Source organism: Lingula anatina, chromosome 2, assembly GCF_051362555.1.
Source record: "Lingula anatina isolate TDL-2025a chromosome 2, LinAna3.0, whole genome shotgun sequence".
In the NCBI taxonomy this organism is placed as follows: Eukaryota; Metazoa; Brachiopoda; class Lingulata; order Lingulida; family Lingulidae; genus Lingula; species Lingula anatina.
In genome coordinates this window covers 24,343,218-24,365,827 of record NC_141768.1, presented here as the reverse complement: position 1 = coordinate 24,365,827, position 22,610 = coordinate 24,343,218, and the positions used below count along the sequence as shown (strand labels likewise).

General features: G+C 36.0%; 1 protein-coding gene across 5 annotated transcripts in view; it reads left to right on the top strand.

Moving 5' to 3' along the window:
* The first annotated feature begins 1,011 nt into the window (after nucleotides 1-1,011).
* The window catches only part of LOC106171425 (ras-related protein Rab-26), a 30,155-nt gene continuing 8,556 nt past the window's right edge, over nucleotides 1,012-22,610 (top strand). The window contains exons 1-4 of one of the 5 annotated variants that reach the window (XM_013551771.3): nucleotides 1,012-1,703; nucleotides 7,760-7,870; nucleotides 20,235-20,276; nucleotides 21,781-21,847. In XM_013551771.3, the coding sequence (XP_013407225.1) occupies nucleotides 1,578-1,703; nucleotides 7,760-7,870; nucleotides 20,235-20,276; nucleotides 21,781-21,847 (346 nt within the window). In that variant the 5' untranslated portion in view covers nucleotides 1,012-1,577. Of the gene's footprint in view, nucleotides 1,704-7,031; nucleotides 7,086-7,759; nucleotides 7,871-11,573; nucleotides 11,876-12,865; nucleotides 12,977-20,234; nucleotides 20,277-21,780; nucleotides 21,848-22,610 lie in introns of those variants that run through there. The other 4 variants (XM_013551773.3, XM_013551770.3, XM_013551775.2 and 1 more) reach the window with 4 other exon arrangements.

Sequence of the window (22,610 nt, the reverse complement as noted above, 5' to 3'; positions counted from 1 at the left end):
AATAAACTTCATCGTTTGTTATCATATGCAATGCAAGATATAAGTAAGGTACAAATGATAAATCATATAGCTTCATACTGCAGTCATGTCTTGAGATATGTTTTTAAAAATGGATATTTGACAAGTCACAAATGTGTTCAGATGCCGTGTTTTTAACAGCCACGCTCACCCACGCTCACCCTAATGGGGGAAAATACAGATGTAACCAACAAAATAATTGTTAATAGGAGTAAAAAAACATAAAGAATGATAAACTGGATAACATGAAAGAAATTAAATGAAAAGAAATAAAATGAAATTATATAACAGAAAAGTGAATGAAACTGAAGTAAATGAAATCAAATTAAAAAGAGCTTATTTTTTCACGTGAAACCTTTAGAATTAAAATTTACCCCGAGCCTTGACATTTTCAGGTTGAGCCATCAGCTGTATTAATCAAAACAGGTGTCCTTGCAATCGATTAAAAGCAACAAGTATCAACACATCACTATTTCTATCACGCTACCTCTGGTGATGCAAACATATCGATCAAAAAGGTACAGCCTCGTTCCCGGTCCAACATAAGTATGTATCAGACCCACGGAAAGGAGGTTTTTGAGCAGAGGGATATATCGATTCATCTTCCCCCTTTTTGCACTATATGTAGCTAGCCTACAGCAAGATCTTCATTTCAATTATTTCCTTTTTCATCCCTTGTTAAATGACAACCATAATCTGAAAACAAACACTGGCATTTTGCAACCTTTTCTAATTCCCTTCTGCTGACCTAGGCTAACGAATTCTTTAACATCGGGCGATTCTGAAGCCTGTACCGCGTTCTTCTGGGCTTTTAACATCGATTGAATACGAATGAGGTGACGTTGATCAAACTCGGCGGCCACGTCAAGTATAACCCGTGTCTACATACTGGATGTTGCGCTACGCGTTTAAGGTTTCAGGAATATATTTTCCCAGGGATTTTCTGGGGGAATTATTGCGTTATTGATGGGTTGCGCGGTCTTGTTAATTCGTCTCTTGGCCAGGAGCTCATTGATCAGTCTGCCAATGAACGACTACAGCTAGTGGATCAGCGGTGGAGAAGGCTTATGGTTCGGATGCTTGTTGGGTCCCTGAACTGCAAAGAAAAAAAAACTGATACAGAGAGAGAGTGTTCCACAGTGAAGATGGGCTAGCTGGATTAGCTCAGGAGAGAACTAATGGACTTCGCATCAGGCTGGCTAAATTCACATATGTTTTCTCACAGACAATTGGTGGATGTAATAGGCTGAACTACATCTGACTGCTCCTGACAAGGTTGATTGTAACGCTTTCTTTTATTTCTGAGCCAACATCAATTTAAACATTTGGCATCCCGTTTCGACATTTCAATCTGTTTTCGTGCATCCCAATAAAGAACACTAAGGCGGACAGGCACGTCTACTTGGCTGCCTACGACGTCAGTCTTCGGAGATCAGTTTGATAGAACGGGGTTTGAGTCGACTGTACTTCTATGCTCCTCTTGTGACAGGGGTTTGAGAAGATTCGACAGAAAAGCGCGGAAGAGGGTCTACGCATCGTTCCAGAATCGTTCTTGATTAATGAGCGACCACTATATAAAGATGGTGCAAGGGGGAGGCGGTATGATCGTAAACGGGATATCGCATAAGGAAGGAATGATGGAGGAAGAGGAAGAGAAAGAATTTGATCAGCAAATGATACATAAGGTACAGTGAAAACGTCCAAATTGTTTTGTATTATATCGTATTTTGTTGTACTGTCGTATGGCATTAACACTGCACTGCCTTACAACAGTGTAACAGTGTAATGAACTTTTGTATGCATAAAATTTTGACAAATATTGCAGGTCTTTCTGCATGTTGTCTTGCCTTACTGTTATGCTTTGCAAATTGTTCTTTTCGTGAATACATCGAGGACAGCGTTCGTTTCGATGCACTGACATCCTCCATACATATGTATCAATAGTAACAAACTGCAAACTAGTGGGATTGCATGATTTATTTATGAAGACTATATATTGTAGAGAAGGGGCGGGGCAAATTTGGCCTACGTTATTCTAATGGTTATTAGGCCTCAGGTATTTTCAATTTTTTGTTCTCTATATAGTATTTATTTATCAACGAAACATGTAAATATACAAGTATATAAATCACCTGGCCCCATGGGTCTACAAGTCACCGAACTTTGTACATCCAAAAGCATAAGGTTAAGGTTATAAGCAATAACAATAAAGAACAAACACGATCAGATAAGTGATAATACAGTTTAGCTACAGTAATTTATGGTACCTTGCGTAGGCCTATCTTTATTTGTCTTGGAATATGCTTGTATAACTGAACATATATCCTTTATAGCGTCATCTACCAAATTTCTTACTTGCAGGGAGAAGTTTCGTGAGAGTTAACCATAATATTATCGGTTGATTGAAAAGTTTTCCATGTTATGCTTACTAATATCATCTTTTTCAATGTTCACACTATGGTCATTTTAAAATTCCAATCCCAATCCGTACAATTCCAATCCCAATCCTGAGGATTTCTGTTAAATTGGTTACTCAAAATCGCGTCTGTCTGCCTGGATTTCTGAGAGCAAGTCGAAAAATCTCTGTTCAAGAACTGATTGCGGAGAAGAACGCGTTTGGAATTAAGGCAACGTCAGACTTCTAGAAACTTTAAAATGTTGCTCTGTGGTTTTTAAGCCTGTCGTATACCTTTTTGCGTTTTGATTTAATTACACTTAATGTTTGTATTTTAAGCTTTCTTTTAAATGCCGCTTCTTGGTGGGTTTATTTGGTCTGTTGAACCTAAACTTTTCATCCACCACAGACACTACTTAGAATGTAAGTCATGTACGTCATACACTGTATATAACGTCGATCTCTTATCTAACCGAACAGTAATTCCCTTTATTATTTCATAGCGTCCTGTAAAAAACGGGACCAAAACCCAGAAGCATAAGCAGTACTTCTTCATTTTTCCTTCTTCTCCCTATGGTCGTTATCTTTATTCATTTTAGCCTTTAATCTAAATCTCAGTAGTACCATCTGAAACACTCAGAAATGTGAAGTATTGCCTCACATGGTAATTGTTATCTTGCGTATTTGAAGCGCATCACTATTAGCAGTGATGATAAATTGCTTGCGTTTATTAATCTAAAAACACTCGACAGTCGAACCGTATATTTATGTTCGATGACGTTTCATTGAAAGAGAAAATGTAGAGGGCTAATTTAACCGACCAGAAAAGCAAATTAAGCATGTTCAGAATAATTTGCGTCACAAATCATCCTCTCCTTACAAGAAGACGTCCACAGAAACCGAAAATAAAAAAGATTTACGGAGAAATTCCTAACAACTGCCATATACACAAAAATGTCATTTTCTTGACTTCCGACATAGTCACTTAAGACTTCTGCCGTTTATTCAGTTAGGACCAATTAATTTCAAGCGCCTGGCTTAGATTCGGTCGCGAAATCGATTGGTAGACCACCAGTATACAAATAAGCATTGTCTCTTTGATGGGACCGAGTGATACTGGCTGAGAAATATTTCTGTATCTCCGGACGTTTGTTATTCATGATCACTCCATGAATTGACTTCCCAAAGTGACAGAATACGAGAAAATTACTCTTCTTGTTCCATCAATATCCAATTTAAGTTGCAGTATACCGCAGTATCTAGGAAAGAAATCAATCAGAGACGCGATAGAATACCCCCAGTGTTAGGGAAGATGTCCAGGGTTGAGCGGTGGCACTGATTACTCGGAATGAGGTTTATAATTGAAAGTGATAGCCCGGTGACGAGAAATGCTGTCGCTGTTGGGGGCAGTAAGCATACAATGAAAGTGTCGTAATACTGATTAATGATGGATAGATGAATATACATAAAATATCTGCCACTTGGCGTTGCCACGAGTGGTACTGTAACGGTTGCTGTCGTTGTTTTGTTGTAATTGAGAGTGTTGCTTTTTTGTTTCTTCGTGTTGTGTTTGCTTTTCGGCCTTCTGGCTAAGATCAAAGTAATTTTGATGTATAAAAGAATATTTCTTTGCTTTTTTGCACTCAGATATAGGTACTGTCTATCTGTCTGTCTGTGTGTCTGTCAGTCTGTCTGTATGTTGTACGTCATTTCAAACTCTGGTGTTGCAGAAATAAATCACATATTTTTGTTATTGGATTATTCTCCGACCTAGCTGTCTACCTCAGAAATTATAAGACTGAAAAATATCGATTTATATAGAACAATGTTAATCTGTGTTTTTGCACAATAAAGCAATCACTTTTATGTTGAAGGTGCAAACTTAATATCTGAAAAGCAGTTACTTCTTGTCTTTATTGCAACTCAACTTTTGCAAGGTTCCAGTTTTTAGTACATATAGATATTGTATGAAAACGACATTATTTCTAAACTCATGTTAGTTGTCACAGGCCTTTTCAAAATTTAGCAATATATACGACCTTTTCGTGTCTTATATACGCCACAATTCTAATAATCCAACGGTCAGAATCTTACTCAAGTCTGTTTTCACTATGGGCGAATATTTTATTGCAATTAAATGTATGGCGTAATTTTATCGGTACATGATGCAGGCGCTTTATAACCAAACGCTCAATAAACGAACAAGCTACAGATTAGCGGATTGAAATCATATATCTCTATTGATTGGAGAAGTTCATATCATAAATATGCAATGTGAATCGTGAATGCTTCACATCCAATTTTACAATATGATATACTGGACGATTTAGTTGTTGAAATGTTACTATGGAAATAACATTAATGTACACCGACGTCACGAAGCAAAAGAGTTAATGGATTGTGTTTATCTTTCCAAATTGCTATCCTAGTCTAACTCCGGCCTCCATTTTGATTTCACTTAAGCTTTTTTCTTCTTCCGTTTTTTTTTTTTAATTAAAGCAATTTCTTTTTAATAAACACCATAGCGTCTTCCTCGCATGAAAGAAGCACCGAACGTCCTTGTACCCCTGCCGGGTCCCGCAGCTCAGTGCCTACGGTCTTCATGTTAATGCATTTCATTTGATTTCTCTGGGGAGTCAATAAAATAGACGTATATAGCTAGGTTAATTCCTCGTGCAATGGTTTGTTTTATTGGCTTTTTCATCAAAGAGTGTCTACAACAAGATCTATTCGGGAGAGCACGACTGATCTCTGGTTTTATGCGGTCATTAGGGTTTGTCGGGCGTTGATCTGCACAAATCGGTCGTCCTCAAGTATGACAGAGCGACAGTTAACCAAACCTATTGTAAACATCCATATTATACAGTAATGATCTCGTCAACGTAGCAGGTAATTTATAGATCCTGTATATTCTGTGAAACCAAATAAACCATTCAAACCACAACGGTCCGTAAATATAGACTACGTATGTCGGCCTATCACCTATGAAAATGAATTATTTCGTGCATGACAATTATTCCGGGATATCTGCCAAACCATCTTGAAAAAAGATCGTGATAGGAACAGTATTTAGTCATATATTAACACACCCCAGTTCTACAGAAAGGCCAACAATATATTGTAAATTTATTGTGTGCGTTAATTATATCAAAATTGGAACCAAAGGCTGATAATATGTTGAGTTTTGCCATATATAACTACATTGATATTAATAAAATAATGCCCACGTTCCAATGGATATCACACGAATTAATATTGCGTCGCAAAAATTCAATACAAAACAGTTAAAAGGGAAGTTTGCCATTTGTATTATCCGAAAACAATGCTCATTACCCGATGATATATAATAATATAGCTTCATAACCACTCCTCTCTTTAGATCGAACGCATGCACACGCATGCCGACACAGGGCTATGAGGTTTACCCATCCCATAACTGTACAGAAACATGGATATGAAATGATAAACAGACAGATAAATCGGAATTTACCTGTAGATGCATAAAAGAATGAACGTCATATATATTAGCACTAATTTACCTCCTAAACAACAAAAGGTCTGTTTTTCATGCAAGATCAATTAATCAAAGCGCCAGCACTAAATTAAAGCCACTACACGCTGAATTTTATTTGCGCATTCAATTGAATTTATTTACATCGCAGCTTGCTCTCTCTGGTCGGTAATTCGAGCCATACTGAAGTGTAATTCTTGCCTTAAAACATCTGAAAAATCGGAAGCTTTCCCCTTGCACAAACGTATCGATCGAGTTCTGTTAATCAAGTGGTTCTTTTAGTGCATCCGCGCAAGGACTATTCAAGTTGTACTTGCAGTCGTTGGGGGCTTCTGGCGTAAGATACGGTTGAAGAGGACGGGAGATATCCCGAGTTGCGTGACTTTCATACAACTGACAAACAGCGAAACATTTTATTGACTAGGCCGACCGATTATATCTTTTTAGTTAATAGATAAATTAATAAATACTATATAAAGAATGATTAATTAGATAAAAAAACAATGAATTAATAGATAGATAGATAGATAGATAGATATGAAAGGAATAGATAAATGAATAAATAAATGAATAATTTCTGTTGTACAACCAGCTTCTTGTCCCTAAAATTATCGACACCCAGCCGTTACCATATAACATAGCGGAACAGAGACCGTAAGCTGCTTTAAGGAGGAAAATACCCTTACTCGAATGATTGATCATAATGAACAGACCATAATACATGTTTGATTGGCAATCACGAACCTATCAATCTACATTAACTTGAAGCCACTTATCATTGTGGTAGTTGAGAATGAACTTTGCGTCACGCAATCCAAAATCGCAAGGGATCTGCCAATTACCAAACATCTCTGTTCGGCATGGTGCATGCAAATCGTAACCATTAGAGCCGTAGATTAAGCCTGCATGTACATATGTCATTTTTCTTAGGAAAGGGATCTGATCGTCAGCTCTCGGGTGTGTATTGCGAGAAAGGGATCTGAATAATTTGTATGGCTTAAATATTCACTCAGAGCTGTGTTTATAAGGTCTACTGCATATCTGAAACAGTGGGAGGTCCTCCGTTAATTCCGAGGAATTTAGTTTCCAAGAGTGCATTGGTCGTGGCTGTCAGTGAAGATTATGGATGTTGATGCATGCGATTCAGGCTCGAAAGAGAGTGTAGGTATTGTTGTTTGTGTGATCTTTTAACTCACTTATTTAAAAAGCTTGTTTGCCATCGTTCAATTCACTTTGTTGAGGCTTTGTGAACTACATGGTTAAGCGCTACTAAAGCTGGTTTATTGTGCTTTGCAAGTAGAATTTGAATTAGTTTCAATCTAATCCGATCCCAAAGAGGAAATTTCGCTTGACTTGAACTTGACCTTGGATTGAACGGGATTACAAGCATACCGTTGCTACATCAGAAACCGTTATTGTCACACATGAAAATTGCATTAATGGGTATTCTTTCCGCGTTTGAAAATGTTCCACAATCATTTCCTTCGTGTACATATCCTGCAGAGTTATATGGTACTTACTTAGACCGTAGCATAAAATGATAAAACCCCTTAAATAAACGTACCCGATGTCTATATTTTTTACTGAAATTTCCAGGAAGATATGACTCTCCAAATGCCTGGTCAGTTATTGAGAACCAAATTAATTTATTAAAACTGGTATAAAACATCGAATCCAAGTGCAGGGACGGCTCGATCGAACAAAATGCGATCTAGGAAGAAAATCCCGGGTAGGATACAATTAAGGGAAGGAATAACCTTTTTATGAATGATTTTCGAAAAATATATACCACGATATCCGTCTTTGCTTGTAATTTTGCCTTTTTTTCGTTCCAGACGATTCTTGTCGGCGACTCCGGTGTGGGCAAGACGTCACTGCTTGTCCAGTTTGACCAACACAAGTTCCAGCCGGGGTCATTTTCGGCCACAGTGGGCATTGGGTTTACGGTAAGACAAACAAAATGATTGTCAAAAATACTTATGTCCACGTCACATGATAGAACTCACCGGCTTTACAAGTGCTGTGGAGTCAGTGTTATTTGTAAGATGAATAATTAAAGGGATAATAACTGTTCGTTTTGGCCAAAAAATGAATTTTCCCGGAGTAAACAACAATTTTCCCATACTTATCAGTGGTTAACGTATCATTTCTACATTCAAAGTTAGTTCCTGTTTTTTTTTTCTAAAAAGTTTGGTTTTATGTTTTAATCTCTTAAGAGATTATTATGAAGGTCACGTGGTCTTATGACAAGCTGTGATATCAGAATAATGGCTATAACTGCCGTTTTTGTGGAAAACAGAATGTATTATATTTTTTGAGTTGTATACAATGTTTCTTATTGTGAAATATAGATCTCATACGAAGAGTTATTATCCCTTTAATATATCCGTTACAGCACATGCAATGTCAGACTTCACGCAAGGCGGCATGTTGCGAAAAAGCAAACGTTAGGGCACGTAAGTTACACACACGAATGCGTTCTATCAAGTGATACTTTTTTTATCTTTTCTTGAAATTTACCTGTGTTTATTTCCATTACGAGAGTAACTCAAAAACTAAAAATGAAAAACGGGTTTATTGGCCATAATTTTGTGAATGGATTAGGATACGGTACTGACAGTAGGCCCTATCCCTGGGAGATAAAGGGAAAAGCACTACATTCGTTGATCATTATGTGTCGCAGTTAAAAAGATATCTTTTTCAGTCGTATGCTTTGGCTCGTTCTCAGTTAAATGAACAGGTATGAACAAAACTTTGAATAAAATATAATTCTGTCTATAACATGTGAAGAGTTTGTAATTAAAAATTTTACGCCAAATATGATGGATATGATTTCATCTGTTTAACAATCTACATGTATGTTTCATTGGTGGTTAATAATACATTTCGTTACAGCGAGGCGCTGAAATGATGGTCGGAAACCAGATGTTCACTGAACACTTTATAATCGTTAATGCCCTTTTTTAAATCTCCGGTGCATTGCCTACCCAATGCATAAAATTTTCAGATAGTGTTAGTATCAATGATGATTCATACAGGGATATTTCGTTGATGATAAGCCACAGAATAAGAGGGTATACTGTACATATGGAATATAACTATTGTGGAGTTTTGTCGTATTAATCTCTCTCACCCTTCTTTTCTGTTGTCTTTCATTATTCATACCGGCAGGATCACTTCGCTTTATATTCAACAAAGGTGATTTAGGGTGCATTCCCATAAACACCATGGGTCTACGTGGATCGACCCACTTTTGCGGGAATTCTCACTGAATGCAGTCAGCTTAACAGATAAACACGCCTCCTCTAGGTGCAAAGTAGAATGCAGAAAAGCTGGTGATAATACGAGTACGTTGTTTTTTCTTCTCCCACAGGAGGCTTGTCATTCAATCAAGCTGATTGCACTTATCGAGAGTTCTGACAGAATTGGGTCGATCCACGTAGACCGATGCACTGGCGGGTTTAGAGGGGGATCAGGGGTCAGGAGGGACCTGACTCCCCCTTCGGTTTCTGTATTCCCCTCTTGAAATTAGAATTTTGAGAAGATAAATCATAGTTCTAAACCGTACCAAAGGGCACTGTTTGCTCTCCAAAACACCAATTTTTTTTTCTGGGCCGTTGAGCAGGTCCCGAACCCACATCAAGGAGGCGATGGTCGGCTTCGCATCCGAGGCCTGACGTTCCGGACCCCCCCCCCCCCCCCGCCCCACCCTTCAAATTGACGTGGATCCGCCCATGCGATGGTATCCAAATGGGAATGGGGTCTTACTTTTTGTTGGCCACTGCAAAGCCACTTGAATCCTTTTAATCACAGAATTCAGCACGCAGAATAAGACCCCCACCCCCGGAAAAAAAAAAAAAAAAAAAAAAAAACTCCACACTGGATTCCCTTCCAACTGGAAACGCTTTCATCAACAGGCATCCTTTCGTCTAAATATTTTTGCATCCACTGATGCCCCTCCCATCCTGTCACAACATCCTTCAAAACTGAAATAAATGCATGTGATCACTATTTCAGAAAAAAATCCAATATGTTGCCACGTAAGTGCTATGTAAATAGCTAGCGGCCAATAACCAGTGCTAATTGAATTCTGTTAGCATGTTTAACACTCCTCCGCATATGTTCAGACAGGAAAATCAACGTACACGTATGTGGAAACCGTAAGATATTGGAAAAATCGTATAATATTGCTGGTACTTGGTTAGCATGAGTCAGCTAGTTAACTAAAAACACATATTATTCGTTTTTTATGCTACCACTAACTTTATCGATGATAGGAGAAATATGTCTACTGAGAATATGTGAATATACAACAGTGAATATACTGGAGAATCAGAAGACATTCGGAAAAAAAAAACGAAAACTGAGAACAATGCTGATCAATAATTTCCTTCGCTTTGCCTTTTTGAGAAACATGACTACACCACAAACAAAATATAAAAACAGACTATTGAACTCGTTTGCCTTTCAAGCGTAGTGTGAAATTCTACACTAATGCAAATTTTATGAATGTGGAAATAGACTCTACTTGGAGTGCTAATTTTGAAATAAAAAAGATATACATGTACTATTGCTCATCATTTTATAGGAAATATTAAACGTTTTGGCCAAACATAACCGGTTTAATTTCCCTCTGAAGGAAACGCGTTACTTGCAGTAGTTTACACTCTGTTGTATGAATAGTCCTCGGAGACTGCTATATCCATAGTGTTTTTGTTGGTTGAAGGGAGGGGTGCCACGGGATAATTTTTTATTTGCATTGCTTTGCCCGATATGTGTTCGTATGTGAGAATGGAGGTGGAAGTACCTCCCCCGGGACTCGTTGCTGCCAGGCCTATATTTTTCTTTAATTTTAAATCATTTCACGGTGCAAGACAGGAATTTTCTGCTGCAAGACAAAGAATATTGATTTTCAGGGATTACTATGTTACATAATGGTGAATATACAACGGCATATCCCTAGATAATTTAGGGTGAAATGAGATGGTCTTCTTTCGCTACCTCTTCCTGCTGCAGACTGCCTTTCAATAATGCAATTTAATAGCAACAGTTCATTAAATGTGTGTTTGTTTGTGTGTAATCCTACCTCCTAATGGGCATGTGGGTATGTGCGCTCGCACGCCCGTTTTTGAAATGTGGCAAAAACGACATACAATTCAAATCAAATATAGGCATATATATATATATATATATATATATATATATATATATATATATATATGGATGTCTAATTTTTTTTGTCTGAAAAGGAGTCTGAGACCGTGTTCTTTTTTCACCACAATAAGATCTCACTGTGCAAAATGATACCAAGTGACTGATGGATGCTGTTATTATCCGTTGCTATCAGTCTTGATAATCTTCCGGAAACAGAACATTAGCTCTCTCAGAGACTCGGGAGTTGTGTGTATATCATAAAGATAGGAAACGTTAAATCTGAACTTTAAAGTACCAGTAGTTCGGGACCTCTTTTAGTTGATCCGTTAATTACTGAGTTAATTAATTTGACGTAATTAAGGGTTAATTCTTATGTTAATTCTCCAGTACATGTAGCAAGGACTTAGTTTAAAAGGAAAGCGAGATAGGAAAAAAAATGAAGCTAAAAACATACAAAACCATTCGTGCACAAGGTGGAACAACACTAATAATTTAATGTCAACATCCCAAGGCGGCTTAGAATCGGTGACCTCTGTGGGTGTGTGACCTCTGCTTGACCCATTTACCGTCGCACGCGAGTCGCCATATTGCAAACAACAGGCAACAGGTGTTATTCCAATGGTAGCAGTCCTCGCAAGACATGTTGTTTTCCACCTAGCGATCGGAAACGATTCAGACTCATAATGGTGACACTGAAGAGATAAGCGTACAGGAGTGGAGAGAGAAACATGTCCTCCAGGAACGGGATCGTTCGCCAAAACACGACGAAAAGCGAGTTTTTCGACGTGTGTTGCAAGGTAAGGCTAAGTTTAGACTAGCCGTTGGCGATGTGGTGACAATCGGCATCCTGCGTCGTGACTAGGTGGTTAGTTAACCGAGTAAAGAGGCGCATCTTAGGTCCTTCCACAAAGACAGATTGTCTGTTTAGTTGGGTTTTTATTATGATAATCTGACTGCCCTTTTCTTTAGCCTAGACCCATTATTTGCAGGCGCAACTGTGAAATTAGTGTCCGAAAGATGTTTTATTTTGCAAATAGAAAATTGTCTCTGTTACAAGTAGATGAAGATGATTTTGATAATTGTACCAGGATCGCATTACTTCTGTTATTGTCGCGTTTTTCTTGTGTCTCTATTACATACATGTACATGTAAGTTATTATTATTATTATTATTTTTTGGTAGAACATGTAGAGCTTCCATAGTATATAATAACACCATAAACCATTTTCTGAAATTTGTAAATAGAGAGGGGGAATTAAGTGCAATATTAATTTGGAAACGACCAATATGTAATTCATGTAACAAACGTGTAACATATATGCTAGCTAGAGCAATATAATCTTGGCAGTAAATGTTACAGTCAGTGTACAGTGTAAATACTGGGGGGCACTGATAAGACGCAGTCGGTTGTTGTGAACATTAGAGATAGGTGTGTGCAAACTTGGCTACATTGGATCAGGGCAAACACGGTTTATACTTGGTTCTTGCCTGGTTTAAGCAAAATTTATACCTGATTTATACCTGGTTCATACCTGGTTATGTCTATTGTAACCTGGCATTTACCTGGTTTATATCTGGTATTCACTGGGACATGTGGTTTACACCTGGTACATAACTTCTTTATACCTGTCATACCTAATAAGAACGTGTCAAATGTACATGTGGTTTACACCTTGACCGCACAGTGAAAACATATTTCCATTGAGTTTTAAGCAAAATTAAAGCATTATTTTCATGCCTACCAGTATCCCTATTATTTCTTTTATGTTATTTCATTTGATTTTAAGGTTATGTTGATCGGAGATTCTGGAGTGGGCAAGACGTGTTTACTTGTCCGTTTCAAAGACAATACCTTCTTGTCAGGCAGCTTTATTTCCACTGTGGGTATAGATTTTAGGGTGAGTTTCTTATGTTTTTTTTTGTTTATTTTTATGTAGATGTATTTATTTATTATATTTTTTTCTGTGGTCTTTAATATAATCTTCAACTTTTAAAATAGTTTACTCTGTTGGCGGTATACATTATATATTTTTGTTTGATGTTATTTAGAGAAATTTAAAGAAATTGAGGAAATATAGAACATGGAAAAAAAAGAAAAAATAATTAACAGTAATTATTTCAGTTGTTTAGTTATGGTCATAAAATAATTTTCTAGGGATAGAACTCTTTATTTGTTCACCAAAAGAGTAAGATATTGATATGATTTGTTTTTTCTCAGCAAGATTTATTTTTCCCATAAATCAATAATTCCATTAATTAATAAATTTGTTTTGTGAAATCCTTCATTTCTGTTATTATTACAACTAGTATGCTGACTGTCCATCACCTTGATCATCTTTCAAAGGAACTCTCCAACAATTTAAACTGAAATGCACATCTTCCCACTTCCAATATTATATATAGATTCTTTGCTTGATATTTGTTTGTCTTCATCGCCTTTGATGAGTAAACTTGTGAACTACTTTGAAGAAGCCAAAGTCATTGTTGAGGCTGATGTCACAGTGTGGGCGTTGAGATGCATTTCACCATCATGAATGACAGTAATTATCTACTGGTAAATACAGAACACCATATGAGCCTGTTATTGAATATTTTTTTCATTTTTGTTTGTCATTTAAGGTCTGACTTGTAGGTGTGCTGTGAAATTGATTTGTGGGGGAAATTGAGGTTAAGATGTGATCAGAGATTTTTAATTTATCGCAGTGTAAATTATATCTTAATCTGACTTTTCCTTGAACACACTCACACATAAACATGTATACGCGCACGCACACACACACACACACACACACACACTTCTGCTTGCCAAATATATATGTTGTGCTATTACAACATATTATGACATTTTTTCTATGGAATTGAATTGATTGTAATAATTTTTAATTTCTTGTTTTAAAATCAAGAATTATATACTTCTTATGGTTATTTATTTAGCTATGCACTTCAACCTTTCTTGCAAGCCTCAACTACAGACAAGTACATATAGATGATGGTTGAAAGAGCAAATTTTTCATTATTTCTGAGACAAAAATCTTGTCCACATTAATGAAGTTTATAAGACCTTCTCAGAATGGTGATTTAATGCAATGTGAAAATGAGAGGATGACGTGGTACCTTAGTTGTTTCCAAAAGAAAAGATATGGTCCCAAAGATCTGTAACATATTACATATAGCCTGGTATTTTGTCAATTGAAAATTTGCAGTTGAGTGGGAGTTAGCGAGTACTGGTGAACCAGGATGAATTCTGTTAACATGTGAAACAACTTGACCTTTTTTAAGTTAACACATGATCAGTCAGGAAAATTAAGGGTTGTGTGGAAAAAAAGATGGATATTGTAAATTTGATGCCAGAGCTGATGCTTGGGTTACATGACACCAAGAAAACATTGTGAATAGTATTATGTCATAATTATTACTCTCGTCATTGTTTGCCTAAGCTTCGAAGGGTAAATGAGAAAGAAAAGCCCTGTTACAGCAAAGAAAATGTTGAAGGGAAAACTTTCAATGCTGGAATCCTTGCAGTGATTTTTTTTCTTATTGCTGAATTGCCAAAAAAAATGCTCAAACATGTTGGGCATATATAGTGATGATGTAGAGATTGCAAATTTAATCAGGCTTTATGCAGTGACAACATTCTTCAACTGCACCACCCAGATGCTTGTGCTCATAATAACTCGTTAATTATAACATGTAACCTACAGAGAAATGAGTTATAAGCAATATTTTATGATATACTAGTATTTAATTCCTGAAATGATATGTCTTCATGTGACATTTAAAATACAATGGAAAATCGGTCACTGCCTGTTATTGTGATGCATAAATAAACAACAAAATTATTTGACAAATGCAACTTACAGATTTTACCGCAGCAGTCTTTAGGCACCTTTTTCCTTTTTATGATAATTTAATGGGGAAAAATCATGAATTACACCCATGCTTAATGGAAAGATTGATTATGCTTCAATAGCTATTTGTTATGATTTTCCTGTCTGCAAATGATCTGCTAATGGGGGATATTTGCATTCTTATTTATCCATTAATGGATTCATCAATAAACATTCAGATTGTGAACACATTCACAGTTTATATCAGTGCTGATTTTTAGGAAAACCCTTAGAGCAAATACTAATTATGCTTGTAGTACTTCTTAATAAAGGATGCATATGAAGTCAATTTTTTTGCCACAAAATCCAACCAAATGCTAGCACATACTTTCAAATAACTAGTATAGATAAGAGAATTACCAAAAGGCATTGCTTTTACATTGCATTGTAATTAAAATATTACCCGGAAATGATATTTGAACTGATTTTTCTGCTAGCTTCCTATGCTGTATATACATGGGGCAGAAAAGTAGGTCACATAAGTAGGTTAAATTTCTGAGCAAAAATTTAAAGAAAGGGGCAGTCTAAGACCGCATTCACAACGAGTTGAGCCATGGCTCTACAAATCCACGAACTAAATATGGCGGACCTACATGAAAGAAAAACAGCCTAATTTTTTACACGCCTCCCCATGTATCGTCCCAATGGAGCCGATATTCTATGACAGTACCTCCGCAGGGACGATGCGTGGGGAGGCGTGTGAGAGGCAGAGAAACTTAAAAGATTAGGCGGTTTTTCTTTCATGTATGTCCGCCATATTTAGTTCGTGGATTTGTAGAGCCATGGCTCAACTCGTTGTGAATGCGATCTAAAGCTCTTTTACAGCTGATCCAATGATTTGTTCAGTTTATCCCTTGGCATGTTGACTTTATTTGAGTTGTATAAGAAACGACTTTATTTGAGTTGTATAAGAAACTAGTAGAAGTGGTTTATAATATGTGTTACTGGAAATCCACGCTCTGCTGTTGCTCGGTTCATATGTACCTTTGAAGGGATAACAACTGTTCATATGATATCCATATTTCACAATAAATGCATTATAAACAACTTATCAAAATATTTATTTCATAAATTCTATTTTACCTCTAAAACGGCAATTAACACAGTAATTTTGGAATTTGTGCTTGCCATCACATCATGTGACCTCCATAGATAGCTGTACTCTGTAATAATCTCTTAAGAGAATCTTACAAAAAACCAAACTTTTTAGAAAAAAAAAGAACAGGGACAAACCTTGAATGTCAGAATAGATTAATTAACCATTAGTAAGTATGGAAAAGTTGTTGTTTACCTCATGAAAATTCTTTTTTGGCCAAAGTTGTTTTGAACAGTTGTTATCCCTTTAACTAATTTAAATATTTTATTTTTTTCATTGCTAACAATAATGATAATTATAATATGTTTTGTATGATGGATTAAATAACCCTGGACAACTGTGTTTTTATTATATTCTATTAGATTTCACAATGTTAGCAGGTTTTTAAGAGTAATCTTAACAGCAAGTTTTAATATAATTATGAGCATACATTGACGTGCAATCATACACACAAATACATGCTTGAAAACAAGGGCACAAGTCATATTTGATTTTAGATATGGTTTAAGGTTAACTAAAGTGGACCACTGTTCTGCTTAGACATATATATAGGCATGGACATAAATAATGGGTCGTTACAAGTTAAGATTTCCTCTTTTTCCTCGCAGGAGGGTTTTATCTTATTTTCTGGAAAATCAATAAATAAGATTGATTGATGTCAGGGTGTCTAAATATCAGTTGCTTTATTGATATCAGTTTGAAACTAAATATTTCACAGAGTTCTGTGTAAAAAAAATTAAAGGCGAGAAACAGGTAAAAGCAATGAATAGATGAATTAATGGAGGGATGGAAGGATGAAAGAAAGAATTAAAGAATGAAAAGTTAATAGAATAAAAAAAATGGCTAAAGAGAGAAAGAAAAATAAAAAGAACAACAACAGCAACAAAAAAAGAAGTTCAGTAGTGGTTAAAGAATGTCTTAATTTTTTTCGTCACATTTTTGTTCAACTTTTTTTGTCTTACACAGTTTCAGTTTTGGACCCCCCACAGTTTTTGAAGGACCTAACCTTTTGCATACTCCAGTAACCAAAGCTGTTGCTCTCCTCATGCATATTTCAAAATCTGTGTTGAGTGTGCATGCCTTTCTATTGAGCTGATATATAAAATCCAGACGTATCACCATAATATTAATATACAGGACGTATTTGTAATTTCAATCCAGGCAAACAAAATCTAGGACAGGCAAACGTTTTTAGGTAAATGTCTGTCACTGTAGAACTGAAAATAAGAACATGCACAGTGGAGATGAATAAGTGCCAGTCTGAACACCTCAACTCAGAGTTACTTGCCACAAACCTTGAATTCTGTCAACAGGATGTCCTTGATCCTGATTACTGCTATTCACCTCCCCCCCCCCCCCCCACTCCCCCCTTTTCAGAGGCTAATGGAGGCATCAGAGACAAACTGATAACCTGGTTGTAAATTTTGAAACTCAGGGTGTGGGTGTCATTCACATTACCAGTAGAAAACACGTTGCCATGTAGATTTATCGACTTGTGACATAATGTGAGGTCACTGGAAGTGAATCGGTCAGAGCCCACATATCTGTGTTACTGGGCAGACCTAATAACCAGATACACTCAGAATAGTATATTGACAAGCATTCAAACAGAAATATAATACAGATCTATGTAAAGATGTCTGTGTAGCAAATGATGATTATTTGGAAAAGACTATGAAAGTTGAAGAAGAAGCTTGAGATTTATAGGGTTATCAATAAATAGCAGATACTAAATGGATCTATAAGAGTTGACCAGTACGTAATTCATAGCCCTTTGGTGCAAAAAAGTTAAGGAAAAGAGCAGACATAAAAACAATTTTTTTAAAACCAAAAGGTACAGTAGTTCTTATATAGTGCATTTGCAGTGTTATTGTGGTTTTGCCACTTATATCTTTAAAAATGCAGATCCAGTTAATTCTTTTCACATTCCTGCCATTATTTGTGAATGTAGGACATCAGATCTTGTCTTGTCCACTTTCAAGAGATTTCTGTTTTTATCTTCACGTAGGCGTGATCATCTGTTGCTTATTTGACAGAAAAATCAATCATTTCACGTATGAAAGACAAAACCCCTTTCTTTTCAGATCTTTTATCACTGTCTTAAGTGTTCTACAAAACCAAAATTGATTATAAGTTCAAGTGAACCCATGAATATTTTTCCAAACTCGAATATGGCACGCCTCAATAACCAGTTTCTTGTGTTTCAAGGGCACTTGTATGATAGAGCAATATATATTCATGACAGAAGGGAGTTATTTATGATGGTGACTTACACTTCACATACACAGCAAAGCATTGGGTTCGTGGTTAACCTTTTTTGTTTAGCAAATATGCAAATCCAAAAGTATGTGAAAACAATGATAAAAATTGCAGCCAGTGATGGCAAAGATTGTTGCTTTTTTAAAATATTCTTGGACAAATGTTGTGCATTGACTTTGGATGTAAGTATCAAAATGGAATTTTGGGGATCCTGATCCATTGCGACATTGATCCTAGAATAGAACAGGCATAGTGCGTGTACTTTTCAAGTCATCTTTATTACTGGGTAAGATCTGGGAGCCTCCAGCAGCTTGACCAGCTACCTGGGATGGCTATGTCCAGTCTTGCTTCTCTCAGAAAATACATACATGTTATAAAGCCTATTCGAACAGTGGACTATTGCTAGAGATAAATGGTCTTAATAACAGATAAGAAGATGACTTAAGTTGATAAAAATATAATGAAAGAGTGTGGTCAGAGACGTCTGGCTATACTAGCAGACAAACCGCTGTCAGTGTCCATTTCCTGTCCAGATGAATAGTGTACCCTACCCATTAATTTTCATAGCAATTACAGTTATGATATAAATTCTATGTCTTGTTCTCCATTTTCATGTTCAGTGTATCTGTGCATCTAGATCTGTGATCTGTGCTTTCACCGTGCACTTTCCACTGTTAACACAATAATTTTTCAGGATAGGTCACAAATGGGCCATGTAAGAACTAATTTGATTTTGGTGATTATTAATTGATGAATAATGTAAATTTTCAGGATAGGTCAAAGGAGAATTGATTAGATTTTGGCAATTATTAATAAATTAATGGTTAATTATTAGTTAATTATTTGTCTTGGAGGAGGTCGCTCTTTGAGTGCTTTTTTAGTTTTTCTTAAAGCTATTTAGATTTTTTTGTGAAATGTTCACTTTACACATATTGGCATTTCAGTGTTTGACTTTGAACGTCAATGGGCCTGAAGCTACATGCTAGTCATGTATTATGTTTCCGTGTGTGTGTGTGTCTGTGTGAGTGTGTGTGGGAGGGGGGGGGGGGCAGGAAATTGTCCTGATACTATGTTTTCCTAATATCCATGATACCAGTGGTGTATAAATAAAATTGTGTTGTGTTGCTCTTAAGCAGTATGCTATATTGCATCAAAATTGACAAAAATATCCCATTTCACACATCATTATTTTCTGCTTTTTTTGTACATAAGACAGATTTGCTGCCTTGTTTTCACTATTGAATTTAAAAGTTTTTCCACATTTTAAATTAAAAAAACTTGTTACAGCAATTGCAACAAGCAAAACATGTTGCAAGAACCAAAAGACTAACATAAAATATTTTTTCTTTAGGAGTGTCGGGGACATTGAAAAATTCATATCGGTTACTTCACGTAATGTCGGTTACTTCATGTAATGTCTTTGTTTGCAGTCCGTAATATCTTATAACACTGAGTAAAGTCTAAAGAGCCAAAGTAGGCTTGTTAATTAATCTGATTAAGAAGTTAAGTTGAAAAAGCCTTGGTCATGGTTTGATATTTTGATATTAATTAAATTTAATTAATTTTAAAAAGAGTGGGACTCCTCACAAACGGGCAGAATGTACCTGAACAAGCAACGAGTGAACATTAAATGATTGAAACTGGTTGTTGTTGTCGTGATTGGATTTCCTCATAGCGATTTACACGTATATATTTTGACCACGAATCTGGAAAGTATTATTAACATGTTATGCAACCTAAAAGTATACAACAGTAAATTTGCATGGTTCGGACAGGAGGAAAGTTCATAAACTTATATGAACACCACAAAGATGACCATCAATTGAATTGTGTTGGTTCCTCTTGAAAGCTGTCAAAGGAAGTAAGTAATGATTCTGCATTAGCTGTCAATGATTTACTTTCTTATTATTTCAGAATAAAGTGGTAGATGTAGATGGAACTAAAGTTAAATTACAGGTGAGTTGGTATTATTGTTTTGCTAACTGTCAGATCTTAGAAGTATATGATTATAACAAAATCTAAGTAAATCCTTTATTATGTTATTATTACATGTAAGGTGAATCAAAAGTCAACAACGAGTGCAGTGCCCACAAAGAAGCAGAGTTGGATGTATACATTGATCAACAGAATGTTCATTTGAAATACGGCTGTCAAGAAGTAGGTCCACTGTCCATTGCCATTTCCATATTCATGTCTGGCTACCACACTTGTGTGCAATTTGCAAGTCTGAAATTGTCTGTGGGCGTTTGCAAGCATGGGAGGCAGAGATGTTATTGATATTGATTTTTGCAAATTGAATATCAGATGACAGGCCTTTTCATTAATTAAAACATTTCCTGCTCCATCAAGTATGTATTATCCAACTTTGCTTGTTCTAGATTGTTGATTTTGATTGAAAAAAAGAATTCACTTTTTGTTAAATAACAATGTAATGGTGGTCACTTAATACCTACCTGTTACTTGCAGAAATTTCATCAATGTCATTCTGATATATGTATATTTTGTTATTGAATTGGTGTCATTTAAGGCGTGAATGTGTGTTTGTTTAGATTTTTTGTGATTGATGATAATGATGCTTTAGTTACAAAGTTACGTAGCATTTGTAGCTATACATTGGTTTGCAAAATCAGTTTGCTTGGATTCAGCTAAAACTTGTAATGGCTTGCAACAATGTCTACCACAACTTCACATCAAAAGACTGGATGTTGACAAGGTACAAGATGTTTCGTACATTGTCATGGGTAGATAGTATGCTGTACATGTATGATGAAATGACTTTGCAAATTTGAGAGAATTGTCGAGTTAAATTTTGAGAAAAATTGCAACAACTTATTGTTTCTTGACATTTTCTCAAAAGACAATACATCCAGTTGAAAAATTTTGATGAAAAAGGAAAGAGTAATTGAGCAATAAGCGGTTTTTAAGTTTTATCTGACTCCAAGCATAAGCTTTATTAACTAACACTGGAAACAATTTATCTAGAATTCTTTTGATACTAATAAACCATTGTGACTTATAAAGTTAATATGCCAGTCCACATTTCACAATTATAGATCTCGTTTAGAATGCATGCATCAGTCCTTGACTTCTTCTTTCCATTTCTGTTGTAAACATTTACAGAGATTAAATGTTTCTGCTCACTAAATCATGTAAACTGCATGCAATGTCCAACCAACCAACTGAAACCTTGTCAGAAAGTAGCTGTTTATTATCTATTAAAGTCATTGATTTGAAGATTTAAAATTATAACTTAAACATCACAGCTTTTTTAAATCAGTATTTTCATTTTCTTAAAAGAGGGCCACCAGTAGCACTAGTTATTAAGTAGTTTTACCATGTTGTACAAAATTGTTTATATATGTAGTTTTTTTTTTCACAGACATACCTTTTATTACCTGCTTTTAACTACAACCATACACTTCTGAAGCATGCGTGTTTTGTGTTTTTGTATTTCTGCCAGATTTGGGACACCGCTGGTCAAGAGCGGTTCCGCAGTATAACGCGTGCCTATTACCGCGACGCACAGGGTATGTGACCTATAACCTTGACCTTTGACCTTTAATTGTGGGGAGTTGCTTGGCCAAAGGTAGCTTGCTTGCATAGAATTGTCACTCCTGAAAGTGACTTTGAGGGATTGGCACCTCATTAGCCTGGCATCATCTTATGAGATTAAGATTAAGTAATTTTGGTCACAGCATATGCTTTATTTGGTGCTTGTATTATCAGATTCAGAGGAGCAACTTTGCCATTATTTATCTCATCCTTTCAAGAAATTTCTTCTTATCCATGAGTTTTGTGAAAAAAAAACTTGAGTGCAAGCCAGCATTTTGGCAGAATCCATCCTTGTGTGTAGCATGTGTTTGGTGTTCTTTTAATTTTCTTTATGCAATTTCCATCCCTTATGGCTTTCCTAAGTAAATTTAATGTAGAAGCTGAGTTGGGTATGCATATGTTGTTTAACACAATTTATATCATGTAGAAAATCTAGGGCATAATGAAATGAATCTGGAATAATCTGTTCAATTTCCAATAAGTCATAAAAACAAAACCATCCCACACTGTTGGGATAACAAAAAGGAACCCCCTGAATTAAAGATGGACAACCCATGATCCAGGTTGGGAGTACTGAGGAAGAAAAGCCATGTACATTCATTTTGGTACTGAATTATTTCTTCTGCTGTTGTCATCTCTTGGGAGACGTCTTCATTATTCTGACACTTGCATGGCTTGCCTTGAATCCCTTGATCAAAGAAGTGCTAATTTACAATGGCACAAGAGTTAAAGTACATC